Consider the following 21,757-nt stretch of genomic DNA (forward strand, 5'->3'; position numbering starts at 1 on the left):
GCTGCGCTCTGGGAGCGGCTGAATGAGCGCAAAAGTAACAACAGTCCGAAATTTCGGCGCCTCGATTGAAAGAGTTGAACGTCGATCGAAACGGGCGAGGATGGAGAATTTTAGCATTCGTGAAAGGAAACGGGTCTTCGGGATTCAAATCGGTGAAATCGGGTCGCTTCAAATTCATCCTCGTACACTGGAAACGGTCCCCGCAGAGGAAGTCCTGTGTGTTAAAAACACTCCTTCACTGAAAAGGGACTGAAATGTTCTCCGTAAAACGTATTTATCCGAATCGAATGACTTTTTTGCGTGTTTTTTTTTTTTAAATGCACAAGCGCAAACGCTTATCCCTGTGAAAAAAAGCTTTTATCCCCGCCTTCTCTTGAAAGCCCTCGGAAGCTGTCTTTCAATTCCTCATGACATGTTGTGATTTAAAAGTTCACCGTCGGTATGCGCTTCCGCAGACCGTCGCCGACAAACCGAAAAAGGCCGACGATCACGTGGCGTTCAGATGACGGGCCGGGGGGGGGGGGGGAGTCCAAACCGCTTTATGAGAACTTCGACGTCCCTTTCGAGTTTTTCAATCAGCTGACCCCGAACTCCCGCTTCCTGTTCCTCGACCTCCTCCTGCAGGGGCGTGTATTCTGCGGTCAAAGGATGCTGACCCTTTCGGTGAGGCCTTGCACGTCCGCGTCGTCTCCGCCTTCGTCGTCGGAGGCCGGCGCGGCGGGCGGCGGCACGAGGTGAGCCGGGTAAGGCAGAGTGTATTCGCGGGCGAACATCTGCCAGCGGCTGTCGTCGCTCTCGTGGGTGATGTAGCGTTCGCCGAGTTTAGTCTCCAGCTCCCGCAAGTCCAGCCACGTCTGGTAGTCCTGATATTTAAGACACGGGGACATTGTTTCAGTTTCAAGAGCGCTGAAACGAGATCGGCGCTCAAGTATTTTTTTCGTTTATCGCGGGCGCCCGGTCGGAAGACCTTGAACGACCCCTGCGTTCTTTCTGGCCCGAAGCTTTCTGGCGCCATCCCCGTCCAGGCCGGGCTTGGCTCTAGACGCGCCCGATGCGGGTAGAAAGTGCAGATAAATGAAGCCAAATGATATTTGTCCCGTCCTCTGCACAGACGACCCGAAGCGAACGTCCTCGGTTATTTTCCGGTACTTAGAAACCGCCGGTCACTAAAAGCTCCCCCCCGTCGCTGCTGTGAATCTGAATCGTTATTAATGTCGCCACAATCTCACAGCCCTTTTTCCTTTGTGCATCAAACTCCTCGACGTGAGATCACTCAGAAAACATTCTTTTGCGGCCGAGGAGAACGGCGCCTCGGGCCGGGGGGGGGGGGGGGGGGGGGGAGGTGCGGCGGCGCCGTTTTATGAGAACGGATTCGAATAGTCACCCCGTTTGACCCAAACGGAGCGTCATCCCTTTTTTTTTTTTTTTACCTCTGGTGCTTTTTCCTAGAAGCGCCGCACACATCAGTGCACAGACAAACAGAACCATACCATTTCATCAATAGGATGCACTGTGCAATATTCAGAACTGTGCAATATTTCATTTCATAACAGCTACACTACAATTTTTCCTTTTTTCATACTATTGTGCACTCCTTACCTCACTTGTTACTAAGACACTTATAGTTTTATCACTTGTTTACTAAGATACTTTATAGTTTCACTGAGACACCTTATAGTTTATAGTTTATTTTATTTCTAATTCTGCCTTTTCTTTTTATTATTTATTACTGTTATATTTTCTGTAACTCTGGCACAACGATTTCCTTCGGGATTAATAAAGTTGTTCTTATCTTATCTTATCATTGTATAGATAATGAAATACAATAAAAAAAAGTCAAAATCGATAAGTGACTCCTTCTTACCGTCGTGAAGCCAAATAGACCGAGTCTCATTTTATACGATTTTTCCGTCCCAAACAGCAATTTTGCCGAAGCACTTCTTGACTCGTTCAACCTGTCAAGCGCGCTAACAGGGCTCACTGAAAAAAACTATGCTATCCCATAATAATAGCTACAGTTTGTACTCCTAATAGGCCTGTCATGTTTCTGCACTTTTCATATCGCTTACAGACGCTCAATATCCCTTTGCCTGCATTGAGCGGTGTGTTGTGTTCTCCCTGGATGGATCCATCTGCTGCTATTTCTCGTCCGGGGAGGCGATGCCCGTAAAAACCCTTTTTCTCCCTCGCTATCAAATCACAAAAGCGTCATTTTTATAGGACTTGAGGGGAAGCGAAAGGCCTCCAGAGACCCCGCCGACCCGAACCAAGGCAACCCGCGCTGGAGAGTAATAATAAAAATAAAAGAAAAAAACAAATAACCCAAAGAGTCCCCTTCAATATCTGCTGTCAAGACCGTTCAATGATTTTAAAAGTGTGTCTTTTCATTTTTTTTCCCCTTTCTCTCAAGATAAAATTGAACTACCGAAAACCCCGGTGGACACAAGTGGACATCTCCAGGGAGACGCCCGCGCTGCGAGCAAACCTCGGTTTCAGAAAACTTAAATCTTATGTACAATAGACACAAATAAAGATTACAGGGACGGAATTTCACCATCACCACAATTCTACCTTAAAACGCAATCATCTGTGGAGTTTCTCAGTCGTCCGAATGCTTGTCGAAATTTTGTTTTGGCGACTTAGACTTAAACGTTTCAACCCTTTCGGGATAAAACGTCTTCAGGGCTTCTTCAGTTCCGAAGAACTTAGAATCCAATCCTTTTCCTCGCGCTTCTCGGGTTAAACTTGCGCGCACCGTAATTTGTTTCGCGACGACTCATTCGCGGTTTTATTGGTAAATATATCACATAAAGCCCTTTTTATTAAATGCGATCCATCTTGTGCCTGGACCGAGAAGAGACGCCGCCCCTTGTCGTCGACGCCACGATCGCTCGAGACCGTTTATAATTATAAGTGAACCGAGGGTTAGTTTGGAGGAGCCGCGGCCTCTCACGTCGCTTTTCGTCGTGCATGTTCGTGGGTGCGTGCGCGGTGCGCTACCTGTAGATAGGAATGGCTGAGACTCTTGTCCACGCTGAAGCGCTTCCTCATCTTCACTTGCAGGAGGTTGTTGATCAGGTCGATGGCTGGAAACAAAGCACGACGTGGACGTGTTCCAGGAAAGAAAAAAAAACAACACCGGTGAGACATTTTTCAGGGATTTAAGTGGGGTTCGTTTTCTAAAAGCCGTCGGTTGTGCTTTACCATCACTGGAAATCTGTTTCCAAGGGTTGGGGGGATACATGAAGGCTGCGTTGTGTATCTGGTCGTTGATGTCTTCGTCTTCATTAAAGGGGAACGTCCCGCTGAGGCTGACGTACATGATGACCCCGACCGACCACATGTCCAAAGAACGGTTGTAGCCCTGGTTCAGGAGAACCTCCGGCGCCAGGTAGGCCGGCGTGCCGACCACCGAGCGGCGGAAAGACTTTTCGCCGATGATTCGGGCAAAGCCGAAATCGCACAGCTTCACCTGAGATCCGGTGACAGGGAGAATAACGTGAAACCGGAGGCTTCGCGTCGGCGAGTTAAGACGCAGACGCCTCATCGGGTACCTGGGGGAAGGGATCCGCCGAGGCCAGCAGAACGTTCTCAGGTTTCAGATCGCAATGGACGATGTTCTTAAAGTGCAGATGTCGTAGTGCTGCAAGAATCTGTTGTGCAGAAACACGGCATACGATCGTATGAAAACATCACGTGAAGCGGTTGGTAGAAGAACCACAGAAACGACGTGGGACATCATTGCGGTTAAGACAGCAGGTGCATCAGTAACTGTTATGACTGAAATACACACACACACACACACCTGGGTGATGAGGAACTTTGTGAGCCTCTCGGGCAGTCGGCCTTTCTCGCTGGAGAGGATCATCTCCAGCATGTCGCCGTGGAGCTTCTCCATCACAACGAACACTTTCTCCGGCGTCTCGAACATACACTCCAGATTGACGATACCCAAGTGTCGTAAACTCTGATCGGCCGGGGGAGAGAAAGTTGTGAATTTCACGTAAAAGCAGGCAGAGATCGACTTCAAGAGATGAAATTGGACGATCTATAAGAGTGACGTACAGAAACAACAGTGACGCTAAGCGTTACGTGAACTTCAGTTGAACAGACAGGCCAGGAGACTAAACCCAACAGTTTGTCAAAGAGGAAACGTTCAGCACGGTTGTGACGGAGCGGTAAAGCGGTGTCGCCATCTACTGGAGAAGCGTCGCTCTGCATCAAACGCAGGTCGCAATCGCACAAAAACCCGACAGCATAGATAGAGGAGCTTGATTTTTCCACGTCGGAGCAATTAGAATAAAACAATGATGACGACTTACAAGACATCCAACTCCAAAATTATTTACAATTAAGTCGTGGCCGAAACATCTCGTCAGTGAGTCAAAGGAGGATTTCATTGTTAGTTAACACGCGTCAACAACATATTGACAACTTAACATTTTAAACTTTCAATGTTTTCACTCCCTCGTGCATTAAATAGACTTTTATGTACAATGAAGCAATCAAGAAGCAATGAAAGCTCTTCGCTTTAAGTTGCATTGTGATATAAATACAACAGCAAACTGCACAGATCCATTCTAAGGGATGAATACCAAATAGTCTAATGGTATTTTTTTTTTGCTCTAGATACAGTCAAATACACGCACAGGCATTTGGAAATGAATAAATCAATTGACATTTTAAATAAATATTCTACAGGAGAGCAACCTGACCAGCCCTGAGGGGTTTTATTGGCTCCTCCAGCAAATTCCTTCTACTTTTTCCATTTTTGTTACACTTCTGTAAAGAAAAAAAAGAAAAAACCCAAACAAAAACACGCCTGTGGTTTATTTTACTTTTTTTGAATTGTGGTCATTATGATTATTTTCCTCTATTTTTTTGTGCGAATGAACAAAATGTTTAAGGATACATAGTCTTGATTAATCCCCAAATGTTAACGCAATTTATATGTTAAAATGAGAGTAACAAAGAATCACTGTACATATTGAAAAACAAATATAAAGTTATTATTAAATAATCACTAAGCTTTGTATCAAATATAGGCAACGACGCGTATAGAAATACACACAAACAAATGGACAATGGCCCTATATTTTGTGACGTTTTTCGTTGCTCATTTTTTCCCTCCAGCTGAAAAAATAGCTCGATAAATCAAAAATTGCTCGGGTCAGACAGACAAGCTTCAGCTCCTGGGAAGTAAATATTCAAAGAACTTTCCTTCAACAGCAAATATTTCCAGGGGCCGTGGCGGCACTGGCGCCAAATTCATTTTCCTGCGTGAGCCACACCGGCGACCCAGATCCCATCTGCAAGCCGTGGATCTTCAGCGTACCTGCAGGATGGCCACCTCGTTCCTCAGCTGGCTCTCCTGTTTGGTGGGGAATCGGAGTTTGTCGATCACTTTGACGGCTACGTCTCGTCCAGTTTTACGATGCTTCCCTGATGGGAAAAACAAATTCAAAAAACACATGTATGTAGATTGTTGTGAGCCATGTTGTTAGTTTATGCGTTCACGACCTCGTACCTCCGTACACGACTCCAAACTGCCCGGATCCCAGAACTTCATCCGCAAAAATCTGGTACACCGTTCCGATGTCCTGCGGGAAATCGGCGAAATATTCATTTGGCGTAATCCCTCCCCCACACACGTTAAAACTCTGCTGATCTTCCCTCTTCGAGGGGATTCAGTTGTCATTTCCAAAAACTTAATTCACGCTTTGTAAATTGGATTATGTAGAAAAACTTCATACCACGTTCTCTTGGATTTGACTGTTGGACACAGAAATGCTAACAGAGGCTTGTCCTGAAAAACAGAGCAGGGATATAAAGCTCTTAATTGCGCGTCAGGAAATACTTGTCAACTAGTATTATGTTCTGTCGCGCAGTAAAAACACCAAAAAAGGGGAGACGTCTGCTCCTGAGAAAACAACCGCGTGGCGACGCCGGCCGGGTGGAAAAGCTCGCTCCTTATTTCCACGTTTCTCCACCTACTGTGAGTGGCGTTGCCTTCGGCCGGCGGCGCGTCCTGGAAAATGACCGGCATGAGGGCCTGGCGGATGGCGCTCTCCCACGCTTTGGCCACCTCGCGCCCGATGCCGCTGTTGGGCGCCACTTGACTCGGGGAGGGCGGGGTCCCCGGGGGGCCCTGGGGGTTGCCGGGCGACGGGGGCGGAGGGGTGTTGGGGTCCTCCCCGACGAAGTAGCACATGGCGCCCGTGATGAGCTCAAAGCAGTGAGGGTTGGTGCCGGAGGGGACGAACGAAAAGTTGCCGGCGGGTCGCACCTCTAGGATTTCGGATAGAGGAATTTCCTGCGGGACGAATCGGCGACGGGACACTGAGTAGAACTCCAGCATCGACGCGCGAGAGCACGAAGCTAAATGCTGTGGATTGAATTTACCTTGTAGTATTTGTTGGAAGTGTTGTTTTGGAAAAGGATGATGCACTTACAGTCCAAGCGCCAGTAGTGCCTCTTTCTCTGTTGGGTATTAAATTGGGATTGGAGGGGCGGGAGGAGAGGGAGGACAGAGGGATCGGGGTAATGTTCATTGGTCAACGCGGGGGCCGTTTTTTTGAAGTCGACGTCCGGAGCGAGACGGGAACGACCGGACGGGAAAGCGGGCTGAGCTGCAGCGCGAGCTGCAAAGACAGGAGGGGCGGAGGAAGAAGGAAGCGAAAGGCGAGACAAGCAAAGTGTTAGTGCAGCCGCGGACGAGCCAGGTCGAGACGAGAGAGGCCGAACGTTGGAAGGTTTGCGCGAAAGAAACACGCGGCGAAGGTGAAACCGGCCTCGTAAGCAGAGTTAGTCTCGTAATCCATCGGCGAATACGTGAAAACGGGGACAAAGCCGGTGAGTACGAGTAGCGCTTTACCAATGTGTCCTTATTGCTGTAGTGAACCATCCATCCCTCCTTGATGGCCGTACTGGACCGACGGGTCGTCTGTCGCACCGACTGGACCACCCTCATCAGCGGGATGTAAACACTTGCGGGACAGAGAGGATCCGACGGTGAGACGTCCGTTTCCGTTCGGGTCTAGAATCGGAGGTGTTCGGCTCGACCGGTACCTCTGGTCTCCGCCGACTCCGTCCTGGTTGCTCTCCGGAGAGAAGGAGCCCGGGATGCTGCAGGCCTCGTCGGAGTCGTCTATGGAGGACTTGTCCGAGGAATCGTATTCGCTGCTGTAATCCATGGGCACCTCGGGGTCCGCGATGGGACTCAACATGTCTGAAACAAAAAGGAAAGGAGGAAAAAAAAGACTCAGTCTTTTTGAATTATTATTAGAAATTGCTGCGATTTATTTAAAGCACTTCAAATACTCTCAAGACCACAGCAGCCATGGGGCAACGAGGCACAAGTAAATGACCAAGTACTTGTAACACTTACCACAGTTATTTCTGTTGTCTGAGAAGACAAAAAAAAGTGCATGTGAGTTCATCGTCTGTTAGCTAGTGGATTTTATCATGTTTGCCAATGTGAGAACATCACATCCACTAAAATTATCAATGCAAAACTGCTTTGGGGCCATTTTTAGTCCTTGACTACAACCTTGGATTTTCGCCCAGTGTATTGTTTACATCACTCACAGCAGGTATTTCCTTACTAGTCAGAATAATATATATCTAGCGTGGTGCTAGATGTCTCTAGTCTTCAAAACGGTACATTTCACACACACTTTTATCATTTTTATTTTCATCGTCTCTTTCTGATCTTGGATCGAGTGTTGAATAAAGAGTCTTAAATAAAATGTACTCATATTTCCGGACTGTTGAGCGCACCTGAATATAAGCCGAACGGCTAAAATGAACTAAATAAGTATATGTGTACGTAAACATATATGTGTACATATATAGGCTGCACTTGTCTATAAGCCACACACATTTTTTTAATGACTTCATCGCTGTTATCGTTTTTATGTTGAATATAATAGAATAAATAGAATATAAATAGAATATAACGTAATTTCCAGACTATTGAGCGCACCTGAATATAAGCCGCACCGCCTAAAAATAACTAAATCAATATGTGTACATATTTAGGCTGCACTTGTCCATAAGCCGCAGGTGTCCACATTGTAACATTAGATTTTTTTTAATTAGATACATATTGGAAATGCTTTTACTGAACAGTGCTTGTGACACGGCTGATGAAAAGCATTAACTAGAAATAACACAAGGAAAAGTCCATCCACCCATCCATCTATTTTCTTTACCCACTTTATCCAACTCCGGCGGATCACTATCTTGGTCTTCCACCCGAGCACTAAAACCATAAAAATTGTCGTCTTCAGTGTCGACCTCAGAATTTCACAATCATTTCATTGGTCCGGTGCGACAAGGCACAAATGTTTCAGCTTATTAACCCCCGAAAAATAAATTAGCCGCATCGTCGTTTAAACCAAAGCGTGTGAAATAAGTAGCGGCTTATAGTCCGGAGATGACGGTATTATTTTCATCCTCATCATTATTACATGAATCTTGTCATTCAGGGAGAAAATAAATCCCGCCTCCGACTGCGATCGACGGCCGCCGGTTATTTATGTTTTTCGAGGCGCGCCGGAGTTCTCCTACCTCCGATCGTCTCCCCGAGGCAATCATTGGGAACCTTGTAGGCGCAGCGCTTGTGGCAGTTGAACTTGCAGTCTGAGAGAAACAAAACAAATCCATTGGGTTTAGATCTCCGCGGATTCTTTCTCGTGGAGAGCCGGCGCCGCTCCGCTCGTGTGTCGGGACCCACCTTTGCACTGCAGGCCCTGCCGGAACAGGCCTCGGAGGAGCCTCTTGCAGTACTGGCACACCGTGGGCCGCGTGTACGAGTGGACGGCGAACGTGTGCGGAACCTTCACTTTGCTCATCAGAATCTTGTCCAGGTGAACGGGTCGGCCCGTGTAGAAACGCCTGGCCTCGCTCGGGGTCCGCGGCTACAAGACGAAGGGGAAGAACTCTCACAACTTTTGCAATCACCCTCCGATTTTGTTTGGATTACAATAAAAATGATAAAATACAACCGGTCTTGAAATTAAAATTAGATTACAAATCCCCCCCCCTCCCCTCGTTGGGATCGGGAAAAAGAAGCGATCTGTGAACACGGTACCATCTGCGTGTGCGAGCGGACGAGGCCAGAGTCCTCGGTGCAGGTGGAGGCCGTCCCGATGCTGTAAACCGACTCGGTGGTGGAGAGGCGAAGGGACTGGCTGCTGCTGAGCGAGGTGGTGGAGAGGCGGCGTTTGCGAGCGCCGCTGCAGTTGTTCGGGATGCTGAATGCGCAGCGCTTGTGGTAGTTCAGTCCGCATCCTGCGGGGGGCGCCATAGATCCGGGGAGCAATGAGATTGGAGCCGGCCGGCGGCGGCAAAAGGAGGAGAAACACGTGACGGGAACCGACTTTTAACGCTCGGAAACAAACCCACCGTCGCATTTGAGCCCTTGTCTGACGAGTCCGAACAGCATCTCCCCGCAGTGATCGCAGAAAGCCGGGGCGCGGTAGGAGTGCACGTTGAGAGCGTGAGGCCGGATCTGGAAATCTTCAAACGTGGCCGCCGCTGAGGGGAGATAATGATCGCAAACCGGGGTTGCAGACACAATAACAAGAGAGGTAGCGTAAAGCAGACGGGGTGGGTGGGGACTCACCAGAGAGCACCACCTCAACCAGATCCCCCTCCTGGATGTCGCCCGCAGCCTTGACCAGCTGCAGGATGTTGTTTGTGGAGGTGTCGTGCTTGAAAAGCAGGATCTTGTCATAGATGCCGTAGAAGCCGCACTCCGGAAACTGGAAAATGCAGAACGACATCCATCAAATATCAGCAGGAGGAGGAGGAGGCGAAGAAGTCCGACGCTGTGCTTTTGATAAGAAACATCGTGTATTTGCAAGTGTATTTGCAGTCCCTATGTCCTCTATTGTAAGTCGCTTTGGATAAAAACGTCTGCCAAATGCAATGTAATGTGATGTAATGTAATATTTATAGGTGTGTGTAAGTGCTAAATACGCAAATTTTCGCATTTAACGGAAAATTTCAACCACTTCTCAGAAGCGTTTCGCCCACCGACAGAGTAAAACGTTTATTAACGTAGAATAAAACTAATGATGTCACACTGTAATGGAGGATAATAATTCATTCTATCACCATCCACGCTGCTGATCCTGCACTCAGAGTCGTGGAGGCGCTGCGGCCAATCCCAGCCGTCGCTGGCCGAGAGGCGGGGTCACCCTGGACCAATCACAGGGCCTCATATGGAGGAAGACAACTCATTCTCACGTCAATCATTAACTCTTTCATTCACACGCCGTATCGAGACGTCCGATCTCAAATTCCCCAACGAAGGTCGATAAAGTATTATCTTACAACCATTCACAGACAATTATATACTCTTTCAATCCCACGTCCAACGGACAAAACAATTATTTGCCCTCTTTTTCACACATTCGGGTCATTTGGAGTCTCCCCTGGACCTGCTGCATGTTTTTGGACATTTGCTGGTCTCATTGTTCAGCCACCTGGCGATTTGTTACTTTTACCTAGTTTTGCACTTCCTGGTTGAACTGAGGGTTTGTGTTTTGTTGAGCTGCGTTTGACTCTTCAGAAGTACCTGTGACTTCTGCCGCCGAGCATCACACTTGTGCTATTTTGAAGAGCGAACTTCTCAGTTCCTCAGTTGTTGCCTGCTCTGCTTCTGCATTTCAGCCCCACCTGCGAACGATCCCCGTGATGCCGCCGACTGGTTTGACTATTTGAGGCTCTCGTTAAATCCGGCAAGTGATCGGTGAGCGGTATTTCACGCCGACGTTTCCGAGGCGACCGAATTGAACGGCGAATCAAGATATCGTCAGGTTAGCATCTGCATTTACTGCACCGCTGACTTGGGATGCAGAATAGAAGCACTGGCACACGTACTGTACATGTCCATACTGTGCAACACTTTTATAATTCATGCTTAAAGAAACACACACATGCACACACATGCCCACACGCACACACACGTACAACTGATATCAAGTATGCAACATGTAAGATTAATAAGAAATTTCATCCTGTCCTATTCTCCATCAGGCATGAACGTGAACACAGATGCCAAACTCTAACCGCACGCACACACACACACACACACACACACACCAGGTGTGTGAAGGCGTTCCAGAGATATAGAAGTGTCAGTCAGAGTTCAGCAGAGCAAAGGACACTGTCAGGGAAACCCAGCTCCCCTGAATAGTTAATGCCATCCACCTCACTTCAGTGGGCAGAGCACACAGGACACCACGGGTCCAAGAAGGGAGCAGACACACACACAAACACACACACACACACACACACACACACACACACACACACACACACACACACACACACAAAACCTCTCATGATATTTTTTTCCTCCCTTAGCCAGGAACCTTACAACTTACAGGAAGGGGAACCCTGGTCTCCACCTTAGAATGGCACACACACACACACACACACATACTCACACTCACACACTCACACACAAAAACCTCATCTTCTCTTACCAAGAGAAACGCCCACCTTGAAAACACACCCTCCCTTTCCCTCTGTCTCTGCGAGACACAAACACACACTCTTGCCTCTCATTTTCCCAGCAGGCAGCACACATCTGAAATCCAGGCTCGGCTGGCGCCGCTGCCAAGCAACACAGCAAGCGAGCCCGCCACGCCCCAGCGGCGGCCTCTGTGGCAAACAGTAAGACGCGAAAAAGTACAGACCAATCTTTTTTTTTTTTTTTTTTTACAACGCTTAAAAGATTTTTTTTTCATCCTCACACATGGAAGAAAGGATGGACACAAGCCAATAAATGAAAATAAAATAACAGTGAGACATTGAAACTGTGACCTAAACTAGATGGTGGACAAAACGAAAGCAAGATAATCAAAATCTTTTTTGTGAGTCGCTTTGGAAAAAAGCATCTGTGAAATGACTGTAATGTAATATCATGTAAAAAATCTTATATTATAAATGGAGGTTGTGATCACACATTACTATGTTTTAATTATCAATGTTTCATTACACCCACTGCCGACATTAGAAACTTGATGCCACACCAAGAAAAAATAATGATCTGCCGAGGAGTAATTTCGTTTTAATAAAGCTGCTAATCAGATTAGCCAGAATCTGAATGATCGGATTAGAAGTCTGTGCCCGAAAACGATTAATCGGAATAATAACTTCGACGCTAAATGTTGTAATCTAGTAGCGTTGATGCATCGTGACGGCTACGCGACAATTTCTTTCCGAATAAAGATTCAAAATTCAATATTCAAAGTGTTTATTGTCGGATGTACAGTGTAGAAACGTGTTTTCCCGTACAGTGAAATTCCTATGTTTCAGTCCGCGGCGCATTTGTCAACATTACTAATAAATATGATTATAAATACATAAATGAGGGCACCTTAAAGGGGGGGAAGAACAACAACCAGGGACCGATACGGCAAAATGTTCAAACCGAAACGGCATTACCAGATAGCAGGGATATTTGGCAAAAATAGAGCTGCAAAAACCAACCGTGTGACTGAGCCAACCACAGAACGCGTCTTGTGACGGGTCAATTACACCGATTCCGATGAAAAGATTTTTTTTTTTTTCCGTCTCCGAGACTCCAAAACTCACACGCTCCCCCCCGGGATCGGTACCTTTGACTGCCACAAATAAGAGCGACTGCAGCCACGTGTAATTATGAGAACCCGCAGTCCCCAGATCGGGGTAGACTCCGCGCTTTGCCCGAATCCACAAAAAAAAACGTCAGCCTAAGTCGTAAGTTAGCCGCACAACGCCGTTTGGTTCCAGGCTCCCTGCAATTAACCCCACACAGTTACTATTACTGCTCACTTCTTTCCCGAGCAACGCAATAAATCCAGTCATCCTATCCTGCCCGAACCATTCAAGACACACACAATGTGCTGACCGCAACTGCAGTTGTCATGTCTTAGCAGACCGCGGCTCTTTGCGACCATTCCAAAGAGCGCCATAATATACCGACTCCCCCCCCCCCCCCCCCAAAAAAAAAAAAAAAAAAAAAACCGCAATCCCCTCTGAGAAAATGACTATTTTCTTTATTTCTCCTCCTCTTTTCCCCGGGTTTGTAGAGAAAGTGCAAGAGCTCTGCTTGTGCACGGTGAAAGAAAAAAAAAAAAAAAAAAATCACATTTTGTGTTTTATAATAGCATGGAGACCACAGTGTGCTGGTGTGTACATAGTATGTTTGACTCAGAACAGAGGTTATTAAACTGTTCAAAGAGACCGTGTGTGTGTGTGTGTGTGTGTGTGTGTACATTTAGTAGACAAAGCCCTAGCTTTATTATCGCATGTACTGCAGTTGTATACGGTTGTATTGTATAGCGCGGTGCTGTTTGCCTGGAGACAGGGTTGTGTCTCCGACCAGGATTTGAGTTACCAGGGATCGGGTTGCCCTGCCTCGCCTGCACTGTTCCTGCAGTTCTTCGGGCCAATGAAGCCATTATGGCTGAAATGAATTATGAACTAGGCTTTCTTTGCCTCTCCCTCTCCGTTGCTCACTCATTACTTGTATTTTCCCTCCTCTGTGCCTTGTTTGTCAACCTCTTCTATTTTTTTTTTTTTTTTTTTTTTTCCGTTCGACCTAATTATCACTCCCTCTTCGCTATCGTTTACATGTTTTCAAGAGCGCAACATCGAAAAGAAAAAATAAATTGCCGGATCGCAATTCGATCGGCTTAACCGACCGTTGACATTTAGCTGACGCTGGTCGACTCGCTCTCCGCCAGCCGCCAATTTCGTCACCGCCGACAATCTGGCTGGCCCGAAAAGTTCAGTGTCGTGACACGAGGGGATCTAGAAGTTTCCACAGGAGAACGACTCTGAGGTCTCTTTATCCCTGCGTTCTAAGCCGCGTGGAACCTTCCAGCCGTAAAACCCGGAGCCGCGTTTGCGGTCCGCTTACATCAGCGCCCCTCTGGAACCGGCCTATTGGAAAAAAAACAAAACCACCTGCGAACGTTTCTCAGATCGCCGTCCGCGACGCCAAAACACGAGGAGCGGGGCGTCGCACCGCCCGGGAATTAGAAGAGCTTGTATCCGAGGCGTGTGAACAGAACACACAATAGTATTCAATTTCCTTCCTACCTTAAGGGCTTGTATATATAAAAAAAGAAACGGCTTAAAAGATGCTGGTACTATATATGGACTCTCTTCAGGGTTGATGGCGTGAAGGACAAAAAAAACACGCTGCCACTTCCACTCCGGCGCCAACGCTTCTGACCGTCGACCCGCACGAACACGAATTCACACCCGCGCCGGCAGATTTACACGCATTTCGGAGGTTTCGGCAAAGTCGGAGTCTTGAAAACGCGCTTCTTCTGTCTGTGCTTTGCTAAAATGTATAGAGAAGATAAAAGTGAAGAAATAATAAGCAGTAGCGAAACCTCGACGCGACCGACTGCTTTGTCAGCTGGTCGCGGTTCGTTCTTTTCATTATCTGCGTGTTTTCAGAACGCAAAAAAGGGAAACTCCTCAAGGCCCCTGGGGGGGAAAAAAATCCTGAGCTTCTTAAGCTTCTGTCCACGACAATCACACCGCTGTCTAGATATATATTTATTCACCGATGCCACCCATACTTCTCAAGATTTTGAAAAGACTCCTGTAAAATTATCATTGAAAGGCTAGTTTTAAAGATTTAAGTCTCACCTTGTCATTCACTAGACTGTCAATGTTACAGGATCACTATTTACAAGACTACAACTGGATTCTTTCAGCATTTTTGTCCCACCAGTCAATGTTTTCCCTGGATATTTGCATTTCAACCTGTCGCTTTTTCTTCTCCAAGTCACAATCGGCTCCTCTTTCTGGACCCTCTCTACCGATCGGGACGTCCTTCGCCGTTCCCGTTCATCCATACCGGTGATTGTTTGTCTACCGCGTTTCCTGTTTGCACTTTTTGTTGGAGCTCAGCTTTTGGCTGTTGGTTGTGTTACGTCACCGTAAAGACTGAAAGACGAGTTTGACGTTGTCGTGAGCCCGAGGCTCGGAAAAAAAAGGTTTCCGACCGCTCTAAGACGGCGAGATTATTGCCTTCCACTTCACGAGCGAGATGACGGGAGCTCTAAAGATTTCTTTCCGACTTTCAGTTTGAAATCTGCGAAAATGGTCGCCGTAGCCGTCACAAAGCACCAGCTGCGGTTGTTGTTGTTGTTGTTGTTGTTGCGGGGGCTGCTCGCTCTCCGAGGTGTAGCAATTTCACCGCAGCGCCGACTCACAATGGCCTGGCCTGCGGATCCGTGTCCGCTTTGGTAAGTGAAGGAAAACACCGGAGGCGTCGGACGTTGCAGAAGACGGGAACCGGATTTGAGGTTCGGTTTCGACAGCGCGCCTTGCGACAGAAACCCGGCTCTTTTCGGCGTCGCACCCGATCCCGCCGGTTCCGGACGTGAATAAAACATTCCCGCTTTGACTCCGCAAACGGACTCCTGCAAACACTCGGATCTCCCCGGCCCTCCGTGGTCTCCCTGCCGACGCGTTTCACTCCGGCGGGTCGCCGGCTATCACAACAGGAACCCGATCCGGCCATTTTACAGTCGGGAGGAAACACACTGCATCCCTTCAAACAACGGACATTGTTTAAACATCCATGTCTCGCTGTGGAACAAACAGGTCGCTGCACGTGGGAGGGGGTTGCATATTTTCTGGAGGATCATGGAAATGTTCTTCGCTTTACTACAACCGCCCGCGTTACATGGAACACGCCACTTCATTAAACAACCGTAATTCTTGAACTTAACTTCCCCCGCTCATGGTAACATCGCAGACACGGGACCCAGAAGGAATGACCCCGCCTGTCTGAGCGTGATGAGGTGTTTAATGAGGAGTTTCCACGGTAACACGCGTGCAGACGTCAGCGACCTGCCCTCATTAGCTCCGGACAACATCTTGGCGCAACGCAGGAATTTTATTTTATTTTTTTTTTCTTTTGTGATGACGGCGCCGGCACAAGTCTTTTTTTTTAAGTCGGATTTCTAAAGGAGTAGATGACAAAAAAAAAAAAAAAAAAAAAACCTGGCCTTCCTGTCCTCCGCCACCTGCAGAGCATTTCTGGCAGGGCAAACCGGCGCGGAGAGTACATCTAGCCGGGAGCTGAAAACTACGAGTGGAAAATTAAATCAAAGAAACGTTGGGACGTCATGGAATTGTAAGAGCCGTGATGTCAGCAAACCAAAGAGGGTTGGCAGCAAAACTGGGACGGCGAGGTGTGTGAATCAGCAGAGAGCGTGTCAAGGCAGGAGGCAGGACACACACATACACACACACACACACACACACACACACACACACATGCAGACACACCTGAGTGAGGAGACAGTAAACCGTGCACTCTTTCAAAACACTTTTTGAAGTCACTCCAGTCTGCAATTTCACACAGCAGCAACACCGACGAGAAGTCTCTCACACACACACACATAAACACACACACACACACACACACACACACACACACACACACACACACACATGCACACGCGCACACACTTGGGCAATGTTTAAAAGCAGTACTGTGGTGATTTGACCAAATCCATGAGTATTATTTAAACAATAGTGACGATTTCACCATAATAATAACAAAATCACTGTTTCCAATTAATTTCAAAAAAAAGTTTGGGGTGTGTTTTTACGTTTCCAATGAACGTCAGGTTTCTCATAGGAATACATTTTTAGGCGTTTGGCCTTCTTTGGCCTTCTGTTATATAAATGACTTTGTCCTCATATAAACAGAAAAACTTAACTTTCCTTTTCCAGAGGTTTTCTACGGATGTAGGATTCAGTTTTTCGTTAAAGTAAACATATTAAAAATGCGTCTATCTGCTCAGCTTTTGATAATCTGTTTTTAAAAGTCTAGGAACCTCATATTTCCGAAGAAACGCAAACGAGTGGCCGAAAACGTGCCGGGGAAATCCAGAGGCGGCGGCGGTGGGGGCGTGAGGCCTCGAGCAGAGACGGCAAATAAAACAAAAAAGAAAAAGGAAGTAAACACTCTAGATGCCGGAGCTGCTGCTTTTCCGCGGCAGTTTACAGCGTGTGTTTTTCAGTTTGTACTCTTTTTTTTTATTATCTTCTTATCTTTCTAAATCTTTTTTCAGCCTGTCAGCCAATGAGTGAACAAATTGCTCTCACTTCTATCCTGCTGATGCATGACGGCAATCTTGAATAAACAAGCTGGCATCTCCGAATGTGACGAATAAGAGCCCCGTAGCTTTTAAACAGCATTCAAACAGCATAAACAGCATAATGTGTTGACGCTACGTTGCGCTGCCGTGTCTGTAAATTCAATAAAATTAATTACAGTTTGCAGTTTTGATGATCGTAAAGACAAAAAAAAAAAAAAAAAAAACTATGGATCCCGTTCCTGACCCAACCTGGCAATTAACATATAATTAAGTTGGCATTCTGGACCAGCTTTCAGATAACTGTCAAAACCAAAAGGTGTCCCGCTCTTATCCGTCACTCAAATGCAAAAAATGAAAAAAGGCAATTATATAATCAGCCGTGGTAAGATATGAATATACTTATATATGAATAAAATGAATATAATATATGAATATAGACATGAATATACTGCTCGAAAAAATAAAAGGGAGTCAGTCACACTTCTAAATTTGATTTCCGTTAATAATTTTGATGTGATTTTGTTGTCAGCACATTCAGCCATGTAGAAAGAACAAAGTATTTAATAAGAACATTTCATTCATTCGGATCTAAGATGTGTTGTTTTAGTTTTCCCTTTATTTTTTTGAGCAGCATATATAAAAAGAAAATTCCAATGCAAATTCATGGAGATTGAACGGGTACAAAAAAAACAAAACAGATATTAAACATGCATATAGTCACCTACTTAAAATTATTGACTTTTTAAAAAAAATCAACTCACTATTTACTAGATTTTTGTGTTTTCAGCAAAACTTAGAAAAATGATTATTTCAAGATGGCGACAATATAAGATGAGATACATGTGACCCGGGGAAAAATATAAAATCTAGTATGAGTGCGGTCATAATTCTCGAGGATTAACTGGCGACACAAAAAATGAAAATAAGTCGCACGCCTTGAAAAGGCCGTCGGGGGTTTGAGGGTGGAAATCGCGTTTTGGCAGGAGTTTGCGTGCTTCTTGAGCTTCACTTTTTAGGACGCACCGCGCGGACAAAGCGTCGCATTCAGCACCGGGGATCAGCGGAGAGGTAAGGCGGCGGCAGCCGTTCCGCCGCCCCGTCTCATCCACCTGCACGCCTGCACCCGATCTGGAGTCTAATCTGCTCCATTCATCATTGGGAGAAGCTCGAAATGGAAAAGCCTCAATGGGAGGCGGCAAGTAAAGAGTTACCACAACCAAACTGTGCAAAAATAAAAAGCCGCTGGAAGGAATGAGACCGACCCTATTTACGTTGTTGTGTTCTTCTGCACTGAGGATTCCAGATTTGACCGGAGACCGGAGGTTCCTACCGATGTACTCGGTATCTTCATGCAAAAACTTTGCAAATAAATGAAATTTTACCAACAAATACAGCAAAAACAAGACAATGACAAACAACTGAGTGACCCGGGTTTGCGATCACAGCGAAAGGAGAATTTCAGTGACTCGGTCCCATATAATGGCATGTTATTTATTTGCAAGGTTTCTCCGGGTCTATGTTCTGGGGTATTTTGGTCCGCATATATTTTCTCCCCAGTGTTGGTGGAACAATACAGCTGACAGATGGCGGGACTTCTACCAGTGTATTGCGAGACCGGCGGCAGCGGCGGCGGCGGCGGCGGCCCGCTGAGCCTGAATGCGAGCCCTGCCAGGCCCAAGCAAACGGGGGGAATTTCTCAAATTGGACTGTATTTAAAAAAAAAAAAAGACGTAATGAGACCGCCATGGGTTGCAAGAAATAAACTGGCATACGAAGAGGCTGAATGAACGGAGTAGCGGAGCGCGAAGGAGGAGGAGCTGCAGTGCTGGAACGAAAATTAAAGTTTACATCCAATGCAATTATTATTGAATCGGCTTCGTTTCTGTCGGTTTTGACGGACGGCTTGTTTTTAAGGCAAACCAGTTTTCCAATTATAAGATCCTGCAAGATAGAAGTCTGAACCTCGTGACCAGCGTTGTTGTGTTGGATCCCGTGACGTAGCGGTCGTGTTGTGACTGTGCTACAAATACTTTAGAAAAAGGGTGAATTGAAAATGCTATTCTTAAACTTTCTGACAAAAATGTTAAGTGGCACTAAAAGCAGATGACAATAAAGATGTTTTTATTTCAGAATAAATTGCTACATATTTGCTAGCTTTATGAATCCTGCTGTATCATTTCAGTCGATAACATCATGACTGCGACGTTTCTTGCCTTGTACCCAGTTAAAATAATAATAAATCAAATAAAAAGACTAAAACTTATCACTTCCACACAGAATGGGAGGAGGACTTTTTTTTTTGACCGTGTCATTTTCTAAGTGCGTTCGCCTCATCTGCCGATCTGCCGTCGCTATACCGAAAAAGAGAAATGCGAAGTGGCATTTTCACACAGTTCATAAAACTACAGCACCCGACTTCCAAAAAAGTACTCTGTTGTGGTGCGCCATAAGGGTTCATGCAGTTATGCAAGATCCACAAACATTTATTGTGTTAAGTATACTCAGTAGATATAGCAATAAATATATATTCAGCATTTTTAGTGGAGATAGATCATTTGAAAAGGAGCTCACAAGGCGAAAAATGTGTCCGCACCCCTGCTTTACAATGTAGCCAAAAATAAAATAAAATAGAATTGTAAAAAAAAACGGTTAGAAAAGCAGGAAAGCCAGTTGAACAGGTGGGTTTTCTCAAGTAGTGATTTGGCATCAGAAAGTCATTTCCAGTGACGAGGAGGAGTTCGCACTGTAGCACGTATCCAAGCTGGGACAACGACACATGAGGAAGTCTGTACTTCCCCTGAACGACGGCTCAAAATGACGTGGAAAATCTATCTGGTGTTGAAGCTGCAGCCTCGCCGGTGACATCAGGATACAACTGTGGAAACTGCAGATGTGAGACAGCAGCAATATCAACCAAACCGGCCAACAGAAGCTGCAGAAACACGATCTCCGCCTATGTTGAAAGATGAGCACGTCGCTTTTCCCTTTTTCCTCTGGAATCACCCAAATCAGAATCAGAATACTATATTTGTCCCCCAGGGGGGTAAATTGCTTTTCGTTGAAAGCAGCTCCTGCTATGGAGTCGAGTGGGGAAGAATCAAAATAGAACTCTAAATGAAAATAAAGAATAAAATACCAAATAATAAAAAGAACAGTAAAGATTGAAATAAAGAAATTAAAAAAAAGTTTATAAAATAATAAAAATAATAACATAAAATAATAAGGTGTGTAAAAATATAAAAAAATATAGGCAATGTATCAGAAAATTAGAATATTGTGATAAAATTCTTTATCTTCTGTAATGCAATTAAAAAAACAAAAATCACTTTTTCATGATATTCTACTGTTTTGAGATAGGATTTTTGAGTTTTCTTAATATGTAAGCCATAATCAGCAATATCAAAATAATAAAAGGCTTGCAATATTTCAGTTGATTTGTAATGAATCCAGAATGTATGACATTTTTGTTTTTGTAATTGCATTACAGAAGATAAAGAACAATATTCAACAATATTCACAATACTCTAATTTTCTGAGACAGTCCTGTGTGCATGTGTATTTACAATTACATGATTGCATGTAGTAGTTTTGTGTATAAGTAGGGGTTGTTTTACAGTAAAACATTTATTGAATGTACAGAGAGGTTCCCCAAAGGAAGATATATAGAAAAGGCCAGGGTTTGAGGCGGGTCCAGGTTATGGTGGCTTGTTATGTAAACGGAAGAGTTGGCCAGCAGAGAGTAGGTCTAACGGGGGTGGTTATCGCTAACGGTGGGGTCGTTCGTCGGGTTTACCCGCATCGGAATGTGAAAAGGTGAAGGTAAACAAAGGAGTGAAACCTGTTGGATCACATGGACTGAGGTTCGTGTGGGAGTTACCGGGAGCTGCTTCTGGTGGTGAACCTTCCCTGGTCCGTGTGTGCGAGAAGATTTCGACAAGATTTCATCAGGACCTGGATGACTGAGGACCTCGAAGACATGTTCTAACACCAGATGCTGTTTGTCTGGCTGTTGCGCGGCTTCGGTCATTGGGAAAAGGGGGGAAAACACTTAAAACTGTAGCGGTCGCATGATTGAGTTTTACTACATTTCCCTCAGATCTGGTGAATTTTAAACCGCACTCATCCTTGCACCCGCACGTGAGTTGCGCACTGAGCTGCACTCAAATGTCTCATTGCACTGCCGCTGTTCTGTTGCACTGTTCATATTCATATCATATTTAAAATAATAGTTACACTCTTCCTATCGGCACATATCCAAATGCACCGCGGACAGCAAAGTAGGAATTTCAATGTGACAATAAACACTTTAAATCTGCATTTTTCTGTCTTATTTTCATGTCTTATTTTCCTTGAAACATAAAATAAAAAAAGCCACTAGGTAGCACTCTCTTATGTGTTGTGCATTGTCTCTGTACAAGTCACAATTGAAATCTACAAACACGCGTCTCCGAGGACTAGTTATGGTGATCGGCGCGGGAAAAAAAAAAAAACAAAGCGGTCGTTTTCGCCGACAGTTTCTCAGCGGTCAAAGCAAAACTGAAAGGCCGGCACTTATGTCATGTGTTTATTTACTGAGGTAAGACGCCGGCTTTGCCCATTTCCATAACGGAGTGTCTCCTGCA

The 21,757-nt window shown here is 45.7% G+C and overlaps 1 protein-coding gene across 2 annotated transcripts in view; it reads right to left on the reverse strand.

Annotated features, from left to right (window-relative positions):
- Nucleotides 1-507: 507 nt before the first annotated feature.
- Nucleotides 508-21,757, reverse strand: part of prkd2 (protein kinase D2) — a 28,733-nt gene continuing 7,483 nt past the window's right edge. Inside the window, exons 2-19 of one of the 2 annotated variants that reach the window (XM_086164663.1) lie at nucleotides 9,629-9,767; nucleotides 9,409-9,540; nucleotides 9,095-9,294; nucleotides 8,738-8,921; nucleotides 8,572-8,643; nucleotides 7,388-7,405; nucleotides 7,069-7,228; nucleotides 6,875-6,986; nucleotides 6,403-6,480; nucleotides 5,995-6,313; nucleotides 5,754-5,806; nucleotides 5,528-5,600; nucleotides 5,336-5,442; nucleotides 3,806-3,967; nucleotides 3,555-3,653; nucleotides 3,205-3,472; nucleotides 3,001-3,086; nucleotides 508-863 (exon numbers count right to left, since the gene is read on the reverse strand). In XM_086164663.1, the coding sequence (XP_086020789.1) occupies nucleotides 642-863; nucleotides 3,001-3,086; nucleotides 3,205-3,472; nucleotides 3,555-3,653; nucleotides 3,806-3,967; nucleotides 5,336-5,442; nucleotides 5,528-5,600; nucleotides 5,754-5,806; nucleotides 5,995-6,313; nucleotides 6,403-6,480; nucleotides 6,875-6,986; nucleotides 7,069-7,228; nucleotides 7,388-7,405; nucleotides 8,572-8,643; nucleotides 8,738-8,921; nucleotides 9,095-9,294; nucleotides 9,409-9,540; nucleotides 9,629-9,767 (2,484 nt within the window). In that variant the 3' untranslated portion in view covers nucleotides 508-641. The remainder of the gene's footprint in view (nucleotides 864-3,000; nucleotides 3,087-3,204; nucleotides 3,473-3,554; nucleotides 3,654-3,805; nucleotides 3,968-5,335; nucleotides 5,443-5,527; nucleotides 5,601-5,753; nucleotides 5,807-5,994; nucleotides 6,314-6,402; nucleotides 6,481-6,874; nucleotides 6,987-7,068; nucleotides 7,229-7,387; nucleotides 7,406-8,571; nucleotides 8,644-8,737; nucleotides 8,922-9,094; nucleotides 9,295-9,408; nucleotides 9,541-9,628; nucleotides 9,768-21,757) is intronic. The other variant, XM_086164664.1, reaches the window with a different exon arrangement.

Source organism: Fistularia commersonii, chromosome 18 (genome assembly GCF_037954325.1).
Source record: "Fistularia commersonii isolate RoL2024-O1a breed Wild chromosome 18, RoL_Fcom_v1.0, whole genome shotgun sequence".
NCBI lineage: Eukaryota > Metazoa > Chordata > Actinopteri > Syngnathiformes > Fistulariidae > Fistularia > Fistularia commersonii.